The following is a 17,289-nucleotide window of genomic DNA, read 5'->3' on the forward strand; positions in this document are numbered from 1 at the left end:
ACGACTGTTTGCGCTTTGAACTTTAAAAAAAATTGTGATTATTATTAATAGATTATGTAAATTAGACCAAAAAAAAGAATACTAATAAAAATGTATGAAATAATCAAATGACTTTAATTATTAAAACACGAAAGACATATCATTATGTAAAACCATGTGATTTTATTTTACACTATGTACATTGACATAAAACTAAAAGAAAATTAATTCCATAATCATATTAACTTGTCAATTACAGATAAACAAGTGAAGTCAAGAAATATGTCTTTCTTTTCTTATGGTTGAATTTCCTTTACTTTCAATGACAGTTCTGATGTTGTAGAAAGTTTACAGCAAGTTATAAATTCTGACGTCATAGTAAATAGTGTATACAGCACTCAAATTACATACAAACACAACCGGATGCAGACAGTGATGTCACCCACATAAGTTTGAGAACTTTTCAAAATAATGTAAAAGCATCCTGTTTTATTGCTTATTAGGATTATGCATGTACGGTAAACACATTTACAAAAAAAAATACTTGTGTATATATCTATATATGTTATTATCTGCATGGATTTAAACATGCACTTACATATACACATCAACATTTTAATAACATTGTGCAAATTTGAAGTGGGTGCATACCACAGAGTTAAAAACAATTATGAGGGCCGTTGGATTAAAAGTTGCTCAATAAAAACACAATTTGGCTTTATATAAAAAAAGATTAGGTTTTACAATTAAAAACAAAGACGTTAAGAAGGCAAGTCTTGGAAAGAGTGGCACTTCAGCTTTGTGATTCTTAAACCATTGCATATAACAAAAATGATCTGGCCCTAGAGGTCATTTTAAGTAGTACCCAACATCTCACAGTCCTTTACAACAGCCAACGCTGCCACAAACCTGTACAACATAAATGTACTGATATCTACATAACCAATGCAAAGAGTACAACTCAACAATACTACGTCTGTATGTACATGAATTAAATACGTGTCTTCAAGCACTTGTGTGGTTAGCGTCAAGTGAGAGTAGTGGCTTAAAACAAAAGAAATTGCTTATATTTGAACAAAAAACAAAACAAAACAAAAGAACCAATAAGTGTGTGTGTGTGTGTGTTTCGGTTAAAAAAATAAATTAAAACTGCTAGAAGCCAAATCAAAGCGAGGTCTCTAAAACAGTTAAGAGTGAAAGTGCATACTGTAGTACATCATGCGGTTATGGCCTATCTGTTTCTGAGATCTTTATATCCATTGGAGTCTTCCTCTTCCTTCCTCAGCAGCATATCTGTGGTTCTTCTGAACCGTGGCCAGTTTTCTTTGGGCCACATGGGATTAAAGGCTCTCGTAACGCTGCATTCCGGCATGTAGTGTTTTTGCCCAGAGATGCATTGCGGTCAGTAGCTGTTTTCATGTCCTGCGAGGATGTAGAGATTGCTGTGTGCTGTTGGATTGTCTGTTGGCCGGCTCTCCAAAACCACCACTCTATAAAGAACAACATCAAAACAAATACATTTGACCCTTTTCTGCAAACATATGCCCTGGCTACGTTATTAAACATAGATTGGCACACCAGTAATAAAGTGTGTAAATTAATGAAATAATGACTTAATAATGCTTTTTCTCACCTGTCTGAACCCAGCAGTCTAAATATCCTTGAGTTGTCAGAAATCTCCTGTGTAATCTGGAATATAAACAGAATCATGTACAAAAGACAATAAAAATCACGTGGTTACAAAATAGGCACGTCATAGCTTAACAAATAAGGTTGTGGTCAGAATTATTGGCACCTTTGAAAGATATGATCAAAGATGGCTGTACAAATACATCTGCATAGTTTATCCTTTTGATCTTTCATTCCAAAAATATAACAAAATCTAACTTTTCATTAAAGTAAAAGAATTGAATGAGACATTTTTTTCTCCAAAAACACTTTTCACTTTAATGAAAGGTTAGACTTTTGCTAATTTGAAAAAAGGAATGCAGATTTATTTCTACAGACATCTTTGATCATATTTACAGGGTTGCCAATAATACTGACCACAACTGTAATTTTTTTCTTACACTACTCTCTGAAATATGTACTGATCCTGATTGGTCATTCACTGTAATAAATATGCAAATGTTTGCATAATAACTGCCAAACTGTATATTTTAACATTATTAACCATTTTGTGACTAAAAAGAGTGACTTTTCATTCACACATATTACAGTCAATATTTATATGAAATATAATTAATTTATATATAAATATTAATTTGATTTTATATTTAAATTATATAAATATTTAATATAATATATAATTTATATTGTAATATGTTTGACTTTTCTGCTTTACAACAGGCTTCTAATCACTCGATCAAGGTTTTTTTTTTTCTTGATACACAATGCATCGTCTCTCACGTATATAAAACTTAACTTGCCTCATTGGACTTGAAGCTGCGTCCTTGCATGCCATGCCTCCAGAAGGCCAACACACTGTCTTGAAGGCAAACTAAGAGGGATAGATAGATGCAGAGAGACAAAATACTTTAACAAAATACTACAATAAATCATTTTCCCCATAGAAAAGTGTGTTTAAATAAGGGTAAATTCAGTGAGCTTAGAGAGGAGTTGTGTGAAAATGGAGGAACATTTACTCCAGGCCACTGTTTATGTACCAAGGTCCCATACCTATTGATTCAATCTGGAAGTTAAAAGTCAGTTCTGCTGAAAGTTTTCGACTGGACTTTAACCGACCTTGCAAATTTACAATCTTAATGCACCCTGGAGATGAAGAAGAGAGGCAATTAATCACTAGATCTGTTTTTTTTGATATGTATGGATCTGTTATTAATTTATTAAAAGCATGTTCTGTACTTACGATCTAAACAGACTAAAATTGTATCTCTCTCCAGCTGGGTCACATGCATCACACAACTCTGTGGGGTATCTGAAACAACAGCAATTTTTTTTTTACAATTATGAATTTCAAAAATTTTGGCAAACTGGAATGACAATCTAATTTAAAGCCAAATTTCTTTCTCTCTCTCTCTCTCTCGCTCGCTCGCGCACGCACGCACGCACGCACGCACGCACGCACGCACGCACGCACGCACACACACACACACACACACACACACACGTTTTAAATATTAAAATATCAAAAATATTTAAAACGGCATAGATTTTAAAAAAAAAAATTATCATTTAAAATATTAAAAATTTAAAAAATGTAATTATTTTTAAATGTAAAGACTTATCTTAATCAGTGTGAAGATATTTAAAGTACCCACCAGAGTCGAACCAGTTGGATGTAGAGTTGGGATTGAGGGTCTCAAACCGCACCACCTGGTTAAGTTCCGTCCCTTTGCTCACAGCTATGCAGATGAGAGGATACTGATGCTCTGGAACAACCAACATCTCAAACACCTCCAGCGGGCACGGCAGGGGGAAGTCTATGCTCTGCAGGGAATGAGTCAGTGCTTAATTTGGAACAGCCTGCATGTGAAAATGCAAGTATAGCAATTTTAACCTGCGAGTCTTAAGTAGATGATCAGCACATTTAAAAACTTAAAGGAAACATGAATAGCTAATAATGTGGCCTACATTATATCTGTTTCCACCACCTTGAATTGTCAACCCTTTTCCCATGGATTTTAGTGTGAAGCTAATCTGCAAATCACCCTGTAACGTTGTTTTGGTGATGGAAACCAGTGACACTGGGCTCACCTTGACCAACATGAATTTCTGCATGGATTCCACCCACTCAAAAAGGACAACACTGGACTGAAAGGCACCGCACAGGTACTTGTGACCAGTATAAGGATTCCTCACTGAGAATAAACAAGACAACATATGGAAACACAATATAATTAATACCTTGTATAATACCTTAAATAAAGTCTGTTTGATTATAATATCCTTAAATTGGCCCTATTATGCTATTTTGTTTTGAAATAATAGGTTTACATCCACCCAAGCTCAAAAAACTGTTACATTTTCTTTTAATATTCATTGCAGCATCACCTATTTCCTCACATTGTCTGAATCGGTACAATCTAGGATTCAATATTTCTGAACATGTTGACAACACAAACTAAACTTTTCCAGGCCTCTGCTACAACTACAGTATTTAAGGGCATGTAAAAGTAGACATTCACAAGCAGCCAATAGGCATTATAGTTGATTTTGTTTATTTTTACAAACCTACACTGTTTTGTGTAGAATGACTGTAATTAAAACTAATTTCAGAATTAGTTATTTCTTATGGGAGACAATAACTTTGTGTCATTGCTCTTTGATCTTTGAAACTTTGCAGACATTTTACTCTCACAGACAGCTATATTACACACTGCATGAAAGGTAATATCTGAAATAGCATTATATGGGGCACTTTGAAGACATCTGAATTATATGCGTGACATAATCCCAAAGTATATAGACTATTTTACTAAATACAGAAAGGAAGAGTAGTTCGGGATCTGCTTACCTACACAGCACTTTTGACACCCTTTTGTTTCAGGGATCTTATTGGACACTGAGAATTTCCTGAAATTCAAATAAAAACATAGAAAGGAAAATGTACATTTTGGTCACATCCATACGCACACACAGGGAGATCTGAACATTTACCTTGGGATCATTTTGTCAGGAAATCTATATGTTGGTATGGCAACAGGGAGTTTCTGCATTTGTCGAGCATGCTCAAACAGGCCAGATAGACTGTGAGAGTACAGATGACACGCTTTTCCTGTGGAAACAAAATTTCATGATGTAAAGACTTATATATGACATGTTACTACAGTTAATAAGTTCTACTATTATCACATTACAAGCAGTTCCACTCTACAATGTAATGTGTGACCCAAAAATAACAAATATTCTAAAATTGTTGCAATCGTAAAAAAAACAAAAACCCTCATTCTGACTCATTTGTAATCTGAAAAGCTAAACCTGGTGTTTTTTTTTAAGCACAGCTTACCGGATATTGATAGGAGGCTGTTGCTCATGACATACAGCCAAGTACATCTCCTGGGGAAAAGCTGAGAATGACACAAAAATAGCTTTAGTACAAAACAAAAACGACTGACTGCAGCACGCCACACTCAGATGACATACGAATATACATCACACAAATTAGTTTTTCCAAAAACATTTTTTAATCATTTAATTTTTAAATGAAAAACATAACTTTATTCTGTAGAAAAACAAACATCTGTTTAAAAAAGTAGCATCATACCTGCTCCATGGACGTCTCATGCAGCTCATTAAGGTTTAGTGTGTAGATACCTTCCTCTGCTCCAAATATCAGATACTGGTCTGAACACAGATGAAGGGGAAAAAAACAGACTTTTTCAGAAAAGATATTAGAATATGCTTGTGTAGGCAATATTATTAGATATAAGAACATACAATGAAATATTTTAAATTAACAAATACATTTTAAATTAATATTAAATATTACCATGAGACATAATAACTGAGCTTACCTCGTGTGTCTGGATTGATCCATGAGGTAGCGCAGTGTATTTTTAATGGACAGCCGTTAAAGACTTTAGAGAAACATGCTCCCATCTGGACATGAAAATACAACACAACGGAAAACTCAGATGCGGCCAAATTAATCACCGTTCAAAATGTTTATATCTAAGAAAACAAACACCACCTTCAAAAAGGTAGCATGAATTAATTTTAATAAAAATACATGGCAAGTGCTCAAGTCTCAATACAGTGCCATAGATCTGCAAAATCTGTACATCTATGATGTCCACCTACATGAACCTTTGGAGTTGGAGGGAGACCATTGCTGAGGGGTTTCTGTGGGAAAAAAACATGTAGAAAAATGGAAGCAAAATAAAATAATGCAAGTAGATTTATAAAAGATATCTATACAAGTAGAGATATAGAGATAGATATACACATATATAAATAAAATAATGTGTGTGTGTGTGTGTGTGTGTGTGTGTGTATGTATGTATGTATATATATATCTATATATATATATATATACACAGTGCCTTGCGAAAGTATTCGCCCCCCTTGAACTTTGCGATCCTTTTGCCACATTTCAGGCTTCAAACATAATGTTATGAAACTGTAATTTTTTGTGAAGAATCAACAACAAGTGGGACAAAATCATGAAGTGGAACGAAATTTATTGGATATTTCAAACTTTTTTAACAAATCAAAAACTGAAAAATTGGGCGTGCAAAATTATTCGGCCCCTTTACTTTCAGTGCAGCAAACTCTCTCCAGAAGTTCAGTGAGGATCTCTAAATGATCCAATGTTGACCTAAATGACTAATGCTGATAAATACAATCCACCTGTGTGTAATCAAGTCTCCATATAAATGCACCTGCACTGTGATAGTCTCAGAGGTCCGTTTAAAGCGCAGAGAGCATCATGAAGAACAAGGAACACACCAGGCAGGTCCGAGATACTGTTGTGGAGAAGTTTAAAGCCGTATTTGGATACAAAAAGATTTCCCAAGCTTTAAACATCCCGAGGAGCACTGTGCAAGTGATAATATTGAAATGGAAGGAGTATCAGACCACTGCAAATCTACCAAGATTTAGCCGTCCCTCTAAACTTTCAGCTCATACAAGGAGAAGACTGATCAGAGATGCAGCCAAGAGGCCCATGATCACTCTGGATGAACTGCAGAGATCTACAGCTGAGGTGGGAGACTCTGGCCATAGGACAACAATCAGTCATATACTGCACAAATCTGGCCTTTATGGAAGAGTGGCAAGAAGAAAGCCATTTCTTAAAAGATATCCATAAAAAGTGTCGTTTAAAGTTTGCCACAAGCCTCCTGGGAGACACACCAAACATGTAGAAGAAGGTGCTCTGGTCAGATGAAACCAAAATTGAGCTTTTTGGCAACAATGCAAAACGTTAGGTTTGGCGTAAAAGCAACACAGCTCATCACCCTGAACACACCATCCCCACTGTCAAACATGGTGGTGGCAGCATCATGGTTTGGGCCTGCTTCTCTTCAGCAGGGACAGGGAAGAAGGTTAAAATGGATGGGAAGATGGATGGAGCCAAATACAGGACCATTCTGGAAAAGTCTGCAAAAGACCTGAGACTGGGACGGAGATTTGTTTTCCAACAAGACAATGATCCAAAACATAAAGCAAAATCTACAAGGGAATGGTTGAAAAATAAACATATCCAGGTGTTAGAATGGCCAAGTCAAAGTCCAGACCTGAATCCAATCGAGAATCTGTGGAAAGGACTGAAAACTGCTGTTCACAAACGCTCTCCATCCAACCTCACTGAGCTCGAGCTGTTCTGCAAGGAGGAATGGGCAAAAATTTCAGTCTCTCGATGTGCAAAACTGATAGAGACATACCCCAAGCGACTTACAGCTGTAATCGCAGCAAAAGGTGGCACTACAAAGTATTAACTTAAGGGGGCCGAATAATTTTGCACGGACAATTTTTCAGTTTTTGATTTGTTAAAAAAGTTTGAAATATCCAATAAATTTCATTCCACTTCATGATTGTGTCCCACTTGTTGTTGATTCTTCACAAAAAATTAGTTTCATATCATTATGTTTGAAGCCTGAAATGTGGCAAAAGGTTGCAAAGTTCAAGGGGGCCGGATACTTTCGCAAGGCACTGTGTAAATATATATATATATATATATATATATATATATATATATATAGACACACATGCATATTAAACCAAGTATAATTATTATTATTAAATAAATTATTTTGTATTTTTAAATATCTGATCTTAATCATTAAATATCATTATATGTCATTACCTAGAAATACATAACCAATGTTGGGTAAGTTACTCTAAAAAAGTAATGAATTACTAGTTACTAATTACATCTTCAATAGTGTAATTAGATTACTACTAATTATTATTACTGTACAAATTACTCTCGCTAAGAAGTATTTAATTACTTATTACTAATTACTTTTTAATTACTTTCTAAATCCTATATCAACCTTGAGTTAAGCGATTCAAGGACAGACATGAAACGGCTCTTTTAATTCATTCAAATACATAAAATAAAACTACATAAATTACTCTTTTTAACTGACCAAAGTATTACAAATGTGAGAAGGGTACATAAAAACATGCATTTTAAAGTTAGACTTTAAATGTTGATGTTAAGTCCACTATTGAATTATGTATAATTATATTTAGTATTTAGTTCATCAGAAGTAACTGTAATTAAATTACAGAAAAAATAAGAGTAACCCCATACTTTACTTTTTCAAGGGAAAAGTAATTAAATTACAGTAACTAATTACTTAGTAACTAATTACACCCAACACTGTACATAACATATGCAAACATGTCAAAAATTCATTATACAGAAACCATAAGTGTAAGTTTATTTAAATGCAAAAGGAACAAGCCATACTAGCAAATCTTTCTTGTCTTTTGGTATAGGAACAGCAGGGGGCATTGTGGACTGTCTCTCAGTTGAGGGTGAGTGCTCAGATGGGCTAATTCCATTGCCTGTGGGAAAGAAAAGATTTAGTACACATTTTAGTTTCTGTTTATGATTTCCAAAAAGCTGTTTGTAAAGAAAGTGCGCTCTAAATGTACATTCACATAAAAAGTTGAGCATTACCATCTAATGTTTCGCATTTACTAAACTACTGTTGTGATTTGCAGCTACCATACTACGACACAATGCTAACTGGAAAAGTGTAATGAATCAAAAAGGTTGACTGCAACAATGACTGACAGGAGAACAATACTTTGACAAGGAAAAGATTAAAAGGGTGGAGTAGGTGATTCATGATGTCTTCAAGCGGGTGTGTGACATTTTTGCATGCCAACACCATTGACAGCATTTCTTTTAGAGAGGGCAAGAGGAAAGTATGACATGTAATCTCACTAGTGGCTGAATAAAGAGACTAACAATGGCATGGTTTGGAGACAGGTTAAGTGACTGGGGTTGAACTACGTTTATAGGGGAGAGTTGAATTCATTACGGGAGGGGCCTGTCTTACTGTCTCCCTCCACATCATGATCTTCCTCGTCATCAAACGAGACCTGCAGCCTCTCGTCGAACTGACTACACATCCCAGCATCCCCCTGGGCTTCCCACGGGTCATGTTCTTCCCGACTGGCCTCATTACCTAAACTGCTGAGCTTGTTTGCGGGCAGTCGAGGAGGCGGAGGTCGAGGGGGTACGTTGGTGGATGATCGAGCCGGGCTTTCGGGCTCCGGCCAGCGCTTTATAGTGCCCTGGTTACCGTCATGATCACCAGAGGAGCTTTGATGAGGTCCGGGACTGGCCTTTGGCTGGAAACGACAGAACAAAATTAGCAGCATGCTACCGGCTTCTGTAAGATCAATAGTGTGATTGCTAAAAAAAAGTGGATGTAAAAAAAACTGTAGAAGCTGTTCACTGATTTCCGATAAGCTTGCTTCAAGGCAAAAGAAGGACTCGGTTGCTCAAAATAAAACTGCTAAATTAAAACAACACCTGGACATGCAATACCTTTCTAAGGTTTGGGTTGGGTAAGAATTTTTTAAATGTTTTAAAAAGATAAACCTTATGTATTTATTTGATCAGAAATACAGTATAAACGGTAAAATGGTCAAATATTATTACCCTTTAAAATACAATTCGTTTTGTATTTTCATATATTTCAAAATGTAATTTATTCATGTGATAGAAAGAGCAGAATTTTCTTAAATATTAAGTTAAATATTTTAATATAATATAAAAGTCTTTTGTCACTTTTGATTGATTTAATGCTGAATAAAAGTAATGGTTTCTTTCAAAAAACAAAAACACAATCTCTCTCTCTCTCTCTCTCTCTCTCTCTCTCTCTATATATATATATATATATATATATATATATTATATATATATATATAAAGAGCTATATATATACTGGTATATATATAAAATCCCTGGCAACACCTTTTTACAGTGTCCTTGTTACATGAAGTTACTGTAGTAGTAACATGTAACTAAACTACCGGTAATCCTAAACAAGCCCATTCCTAACCTTAACCTTATAGTAAGGGTTATTTATTACTACTCCATACAATTACACTGTAACATGGACACCTTAAATAAAGTGTAACCAAATCCCCAAACCTTATAACAGTAGTGTAACTTTTCAACACTAAAAAGGCTTACTAATAACATTTTACACCATGTAACTTGTTTGGATATTTACCTTGGGAGGAAGTGGTGGGGGGACCTTAGGCCTCATGGTAGAGTTTTTCGTGCTGAGACAAATCAGATATCCAATTAGCTGAGTCACAATGCTACTTATTTATGTAAATTATACTACAACTGATTCACTGAAGAGCATAATTTGAGGGCATTAACAGGATGTTAATGGACCTCTGCGCTTGGTTTCATCTGACACCGGATCAACAGGGGTATAATAAAGGACAGGAAACAAACAACAAATAAGCATGCAATCAAATGCAACAGAAATTAGTCACCCTATAATAAAAACTGTTATTATTTACTCAGCCTCAAGTCATTTCAAACCTGTATGCTGTTCTTTTTTTCCAGTGAAATTTGTTTTTATTTTTGAAGAATTAAATACAGCACAAAAGAGACATTTGACTACTTACATTGTGCATTTTTGGTGGTCACTAATAACAGCAATTAGATTTGGAACATGATGATGAATAAATAATGATAACATTTATATTTTTGCATCATCTATCCCTTTAAATGTACAAGAAAGCTTGCCATCATCAAGAGTCCATGCTATGAACTAGTAGTTCACTTGCATTTGAAACTTAGGAAAATATGGCTAAAGTGGCAGTTGGATAAACCAAAATATTCTAAAAAACCTGCTAGCCATGGCATTACCTAATAAAGGGGGAAAAGAGATGGTCTGTCCAGTAAGAAAAGAAAACAGATGAAAGAATGATTCCCATGGAACTAAACAGACATGATATACTGGCAACATTCTCAGGGGACATTGACACAGCATATGAGAAATCAAAATTTTAAAATATTCATATGATTCACAAAGGATTACAAAAAATGTCAAAGGCACTTGCACCAAAAATGTTGCCAATGCATCATGGTCATAAAGTGTTTTATCCTCTAAAGCAGCAGGGAGAAATTGGCTAGAGAATCAGAGGAACTTACTGTTGCAATTCATCATCATGATCATCACCATCATCTTCACCCTCATCATCATCCTCCAAATGAGCCTCATGCCCCCTAATGAGGATTGAGAAGGTTGCGACGCTCATTCATTGCAGATTATCAATCTGAAGCAACACTATTCGATTTCCCATGGGTGAGATTGAACGTTAATGGGCCATTCACAAAGGGCATCCTGTGTAGTTTTTAATTGTTAGTCTACATAAATATGCACTAAACAGACTCTTTATGTGACCTTTGCGATCAATCTTGCTGTTTTTTCAGCATCTCATGCTATGAGCGCCATATTTTTAAGACACTTCCTTGTCTCTGTTGTTTTTGAACAAAAGAATGCGTCCTGTGTGAATGAGCCCTTATACGTCATAATAATCGTTATTGCATAACTACGTAAATAATCAGTCTTATGATTCAGGAATGGAGCCTAAAACCAAAGTGTGACGAATGAATAACAGTAAAATCCCAAAGATCAATCTAGACATGCATCTGGAGAAATTTTCATTTAGAGGGACTAACTGGTTAATTTCCCCCTGAGGAATGGAAAACTAATACTGTGGCAAAAATAACAGATCTCCAACACAGCATTGCCAAGCAAATCAGCCTTTGGTTCCACTCGGACAAGCACAAAAGGGCAAGGTTAGGTCACATCAAATATTGATCAGATGAAAAACCAGCTATGCAGAGAGAGAAGGCGAGAGAGAGAGAGAGCGAGAGAGCCAGAGAGAGCCAGAGAGAGAGAGAGAGAGAGAGAGAGAGAGAGAGAGAGAGAGAGAGAGAGAGAGAGAGAGAGAGAGAGAGAGAGAGAGAGAGAGATGTACGGGTAGAGATTAACAGAGCAGCAAAAAGATGGAAAGATAGAGAGAGCGAGAGGAAGCCAAAGAAAAGAGAGCTGCGGGAGAGCACAGGAGTGAAGGACATAAACAAAGCACCGGCATCATACCTCTGGTGCAGCTCTTCTTCAACAGATTTCAAGAGGCTCCTGTAAAGAAATAATTTAGCCAATGAAAGATGGTAAGTAACAGGTGATTCTTTTAGTGCAAAGAGCATGTGGAAGCACACGATGAACAGTTTTATAACACATCAAGGGATCCATTAGCTTTCATTGATTTAAGGCTAAATAAACAGGCATTTACTGCTAATTTGTCTCTGATGACACTGGGAAACTGTCCAATGCTTGGTTGTTAAATTTTAAGAGAATTTCTACTTCCGGCTGTCTAGAACCTCTGTTCAAAAGTTGTTTATCTACACTGCACTTCAATTATTGAACAGTAAGGTTTTCTGGACTAAAAGGGATTTAAAATAACAGCACAAATCAGCAGCGAAAAACTAGCGTCACATTTCCTCAAGAAAATACCAGTTTCTGCAAGGTTTTGTTTATGCATCAATAAAATGCTGCATCAGAGAAAATGCACTGCATGTCTTACTATAAAGACGATCCAATTGCGTTTCTGTATGCAAAATATAATGATGATGACGACGATGTCATTACTTTAAGTACATTTTGAAGGATCAACATTCTATCAGCCGATCATAAATCTTAAAAGTCTTAAAAACTATAACATTTACAAACACTAAAACAAGCCCTACATTAACAATAGACCTTTGAACTACAATATTTGACAGATATACAATGGCAATGATAGATGATTATTATTATTATTAGACCTAAGCCACCCTAAATGCTAAAATAATTTTTTTGTATACCATGTGAGAAAATACCATGGCGGATTACTCCATCATAAAGCCAGGGCAGAACAGAGTTCTTCTTGATTCCTAGACATTAATCATTCATAAGATTTAAGGAACACCAGGTACAGGCACTTTTTTAATATAATTTTTTATTTTATTTGTAAAAAAGTATATCCATGAATGCAAGATTTCTACAACAGTACCAGTTACCCAAAAACGGTTTTGCATGATTCCTCCTCTACTGTGGTTACAGCCACTGAGTGGCAAAAAGACTGAGGCAGCATTGGTTTTCAGCTTGAATGCTGCGATAAAACTCAAAACACAGCTAAAACGGGAAAGAGCTTTGAGACTGACTGTACAAATAGATTTGACAAAAAATCTGAGGTATATTTTTACAGATTCCCGAAAGCTACAGAAAAGAGAGGCAAATGGTTCACAGAAAAAAACTGGTCTCCGGGCAGTGAAACATAGATTTGCAGTTATCATTTTGTGTCAATATTTTGAATGTACGTATGCATGTATGTATGTATGTATGTATGTATGTATGTATGTATGTATGTATGTATGTATGTATATATATATATATATATATATATATATTCATGTACACACACATTGGTTTATATACATTGAAGTGTATATGCATGTATGTATAACATTGATATAAGCTTTACGCGATCACCCCAATCTCTCTAAAAACACCCAATTATGCAGAATAAAAGATGGCAAATATTACATTTATGAGCTGTCTACACAATATATAATTATACATTGAATAACAAAACATACATCATGATGACATACATATAGGGTATTCAATAGCCTGACAAGCCAGACCCACATCAAGATGTTTGGTCTGGAAACTCACCATAGACAGGGCTCAATCCGAGGGGCGGGATAAACGGTTGTCTTTCCCTCTGCACGCGATAGGATAGCGCTACACCAACCAGAGCAACGAAGGTGAAACAGAGCTTGTTGATAGATTAAACATTCGCCATATACGGTCGGCTAAACTCCGAACACATCTTCCCTTTTTAAGAATGACTTCAGTGCCGTTCTTTGTCCTTTTCTCAGAGAAAAGCTTAACTCCAAGTCTTCCAGAGTCGTGGTCAGAGCTGATTCGAAAGACCGCCGTTCACCAGTTTCTGTGTTTACTAGAAGCACGCAAACGCAACTCGGCTGTCGTCATTATGGCCCCGCCCACCGACTCTATACACGATGTGATTGGCCCGGCAAGAGTTAGGGGAATACAGCTCAGAAGGGTATTGAAAGTTGCTAGACGACACTCGCGGGCAGATTAAATTTGCTGCCGCTAGGATGCGTCTAGATTTCTAGGCTAGTTATTCAACATATTGACACATAATTATAACTGCAAATCAACCATTGCAGCAATCTATTTGCTTTTCTTATTTGTAACTTTCGGCAGTTTGTAAAAATATATCTTCGATTTTTTGTCAAATCTATTTATACAGTCAATCTCAAAGCACTTTCCATTTTTAGATGTATTTTGTGTGTTTTTCACGGCATTAACCCTGAAAACCAATGCTGCAACTCTTTTTGCCACTCAGTGGGCGTAACCGCAGTCACTCCGACTGACGGTGATATCACGTGCATACCCTCTATTGAATGCTGCCGGATGATGCATAATATCCTTAAAATAATGTTTATAAAATTTGTGTTTTATATTTATGATTTTAAAGTAAACTTTAACGATACAGCATAATTACTTGTATCTCAAAATTTTTAAATAAATAAAATAATTAATATGGCAAAATGTATTATTTATGTCATTATGTCACGTGTCTTTCTACCACTGATCCAGGAGTGGCATTCTCATTTATTTGTACTCAATAACCAAAACAGCACAGGCCCCTGGGCCATTCATCCTGACAATATTGTTCCACTACTCTAGTTACAGTTTCCAAACTGCAGTTTCTAGTTATCATTAACCAAACAGAGGCTGATTACTGCAGCAGTGTATAGACCTGACTAAACAGGAGCGGATGAAGGCTCATATACGGTGAATTGAGATGCTGAGGGGGTGTCTCTCAAAGTGCTCGGGACCCATCTGTTGACAAGAGCTGAGAGCGACACCTCTGATCACATGCAAAGGCACTCACACAAACACAGAGGGAATGGTTTCACTGCCACTCCATCTGGTGTACTCGACCTTCTGTTCACTATATGGCAATGACAGTCAACAATGCACAGGGTGTGTGTATTTTAAAAGAATGCCATTCATACAGATTATATGCAAGCAATCTCAAACATTAAATGTCACACTAGTGAGATGGCAACATCAGGTTCGCGATAAATGGATGTGCAGACAAACAAATATGCAGCGTGAATAAACCTTGCATGTGTTTTTGAACTGTTAATAAACTCTCTTATAAATATAGTGAGCTATATAGATATCTATAATTGGTAAATTTTTATTGTCTGAATCCTGTGAATCCTGGCAGCAGAAAAGCTTTGTTTTTATTCATGTGAAACAGTCTGAGGTGTTGAAACTTACTTATTTCCTCCCATGATGGAGCCTTTAGGGGATCCTTGCTCATAATCCATCTGTAAATCCTGGGGGAAAAAAGAAAAAAAGAAGTCATATAGAGTATACCTTCATCTTACGCTTCAAAACATGCGGAATGCAGGTATGTTTACACAGAGAAGAGAAGACCTGCATGAAATGCCATTGACATCAGATTCAGGAAATATGATCTGTAGGTAAATCTTTGTTCGTAATTAGTGTTGTTTGCTATTATTAATCCACACATGCAGTTTCACAATGGTTTTGCACTTTCAATGTATATTAGTGAGTGAAAAACAATGGAAGAGATGACGAGATGAGCATTCGTCTAGTGTATTAGCTCTACAACAGCAAGCAAGCACACATCTTGCCGTGATTATCATTGTTTTCTTTTTTGGGCTCTAACATCACAAAAGATCATTTGAAGAATGTTTTTATAATTCAGTGAGAGTCAACAGGGTCCAAACAACATTGACTTTCAGTGTATGCACAAAAAAAACACTGAGACATTTTTCAAAATGTCACGTTTTGTGTTCCACAGAGAGAGGGGGAGGGGTAGAGTCATGCAGGTTTTAAATGACACAATGAAAAGTAAATGGTGGCAGAAATTTTATTTCTGTGTGAATTATCCTTTTCAGGTTTACGGTTTTTTTTGTGTTCAATTTAAGGAACAAACACATTTTTACAGTGCAAAGACTAACGGGTTGGATATACAACTTCAATACTGAAAACTTTACTTCTCACTTTGTCTGATGAAATACAATTAGAAATGTTGATTGCACAAGATTGCTGGAAAGGAATTAAATTCATACAGCTCACAATGCACTCCTAATTAGAGCATTGTGGGTGGACTGGGCCATGTGCTATCTCTCCTCCTACTCGCCAATATGATCATTCAAGAAGGCACAGTGACTTAAAATAACTTGGTGTTCATGAATTAATAGAGTCATAAAACAGAGGGAGTATATATTAAATACAGCACCTTATGGATTGAAAAAGTGCAACGTGAGGAATATTTCAGGAACAAGCTGTTTTTAACCTAATGTCTACCTGTGGCATGTTGTTGATTACCACATTTTCGACTCCCCCTGCTTACAGTAAATAATGTAATCTTATAATGGAAGCTAGCCAAGAAACTAATATAATTTGAACCTGTCATGAACAGCTGAAAAAGTAAACAAGGTTAATTAAGCTTTGTATCCACATGAGAATACCAGAAAGTTCCACCTAAAAATGTAAATATAATATTTTAATAATGAATAATGTTGTTATAATGCTATTATTAATAAAATAAATGTATAATATTGTATTTATAACATTTTGATTTTTGATTTCAATTCAATACAAATTCTAATAATATAATTTATAAAAATTGCAAGAAAAAACTAAATTGAACCATTCTGACTAAGACTTTTATACCCCAATATATGCACTGAAGTAGTGGCTGTGTCTCAAAGCTGAAAAATGCGGAGGATGCATACAAAGTTAGAAAAGCATCAAGACACGTCCGAATACAACGTTAGCTTTACTTCCTGTCTCCTGAGATACCTTCATCTGATCGATTTTTGAAGGCAGCATAGATGTATCCTTCACTGCTGTAACAAATGCTCGTCATAAAAAACATTCCCCCTTTCCCTTTTGTCCAAACTAAATCACCGGCCCCAAAGAGCAAAACAAGTTCTTTTCAAAGGCCGTTATCAACCTTGCTGACCTGAATGACCCTAACAGAGACGGTGTCTGAAGCTCTCCTTACCTCCCATCAGCAGACAGCGCCAGCAATTTGGCCTAGAGACTAGAGAAAAACTTGTATAGGAACGGACCTAGACTCCATTTTTCAGAGGTGGAAAGAGTAACAAAATATTCTACTCAAGTAAAAGTACTGTTACTTCAATGAAATTTTACTTAAGTACAAGTAAAATTACTGGTCTAAAAATTTACTCAAGTAAAAGTAAAAAGTAGCTCATTTAAAATGTACTCAGAG

The 17,289-nt window shown here is 35.8% G+C and overlaps 1 protein-coding gene across 5 annotated transcripts in view; it reads right to left on the reverse strand.

The window, feature by feature from the left end:
* Positions 1-91: 91 nt before the first annotated feature.
* map4k3a (mitogen-activated protein kinase kinase kinase kinase 3a) overlaps positions 92-17,289 on the reverse strand; it is an 84,901-nt gene continuing 67,703 nt past the window's right edge. For 2 of the 5 annotated variants that reach the window (XM_067432135.1, XM_067432136.1), the window contains 19 exons: positions 15,300-15,358; positions 12,036-12,074; positions 11,081-11,155; positions 10,143-10,194; positions 8,958-9,252; positions 8,360-8,457; positions 5,743-5,784; positions 5,457-5,541; positions 5,207-5,286; positions 4,949-5,009; positions 4,600-4,717; positions 4,457-4,515; positions 3,697-3,800; positions 3,261-3,429; positions 2,849-2,917; positions 2,659-2,751; positions 2,409-2,479; positions 1,613-1,668; positions 92-1,469 (listed from right to left, as the gene is read on the reverse strand). In XM_067432135.1, coding sequence (XP_067288236.1) covers positions 1,382-1,469; positions 1,613-1,668; positions 2,409-2,479; positions 2,659-2,751; positions 2,849-2,917; positions 3,261-3,429; positions 3,697-3,800; positions 4,457-4,515; positions 4,600-4,717; positions 4,949-5,009; positions 5,207-5,286; positions 5,457-5,541; positions 5,743-5,784; positions 8,360-8,457; positions 8,958-9,252; positions 10,143-10,194; positions 11,081-11,155; positions 12,036-12,074; positions 15,300-15,358 — 1,713 coding nt within the window. In that variant the 3' untranslated portion in view covers positions 92-1,381. The remainder of the gene's footprint in view (positions 1,470-1,612; positions 1,669-2,408; positions 2,480-2,658; positions 2,752-2,848; positions 2,918-3,260; positions 3,430-3,696; positions 3,801-4,456; positions 4,516-4,599; positions 4,718-4,948; positions 5,010-5,206; positions 5,287-5,456; positions 5,542-5,742; positions 5,785-8,359; positions 8,458-8,957; positions 9,253-10,142; positions 10,195-11,080; positions 11,156-12,035; positions 12,075-15,299; positions 15,359-17,289) is intronic. The other 3 variants (XM_067432139.1, XM_067432138.1, XM_067432137.1) reach the window with 2 other exon arrangements.

Source organism: Pseudorasbora parva, chromosome 22 (assembly GCF_024679245.1).
Source record: "Pseudorasbora parva isolate DD20220531a chromosome 22, ASM2467924v1, whole genome shotgun sequence".
NCBI classification, from domain to species: Eukaryota; Metazoa; Chordata; class Actinopteri; order Cypriniformes; family Gobionidae; genus Pseudorasbora; species Pseudorasbora parva.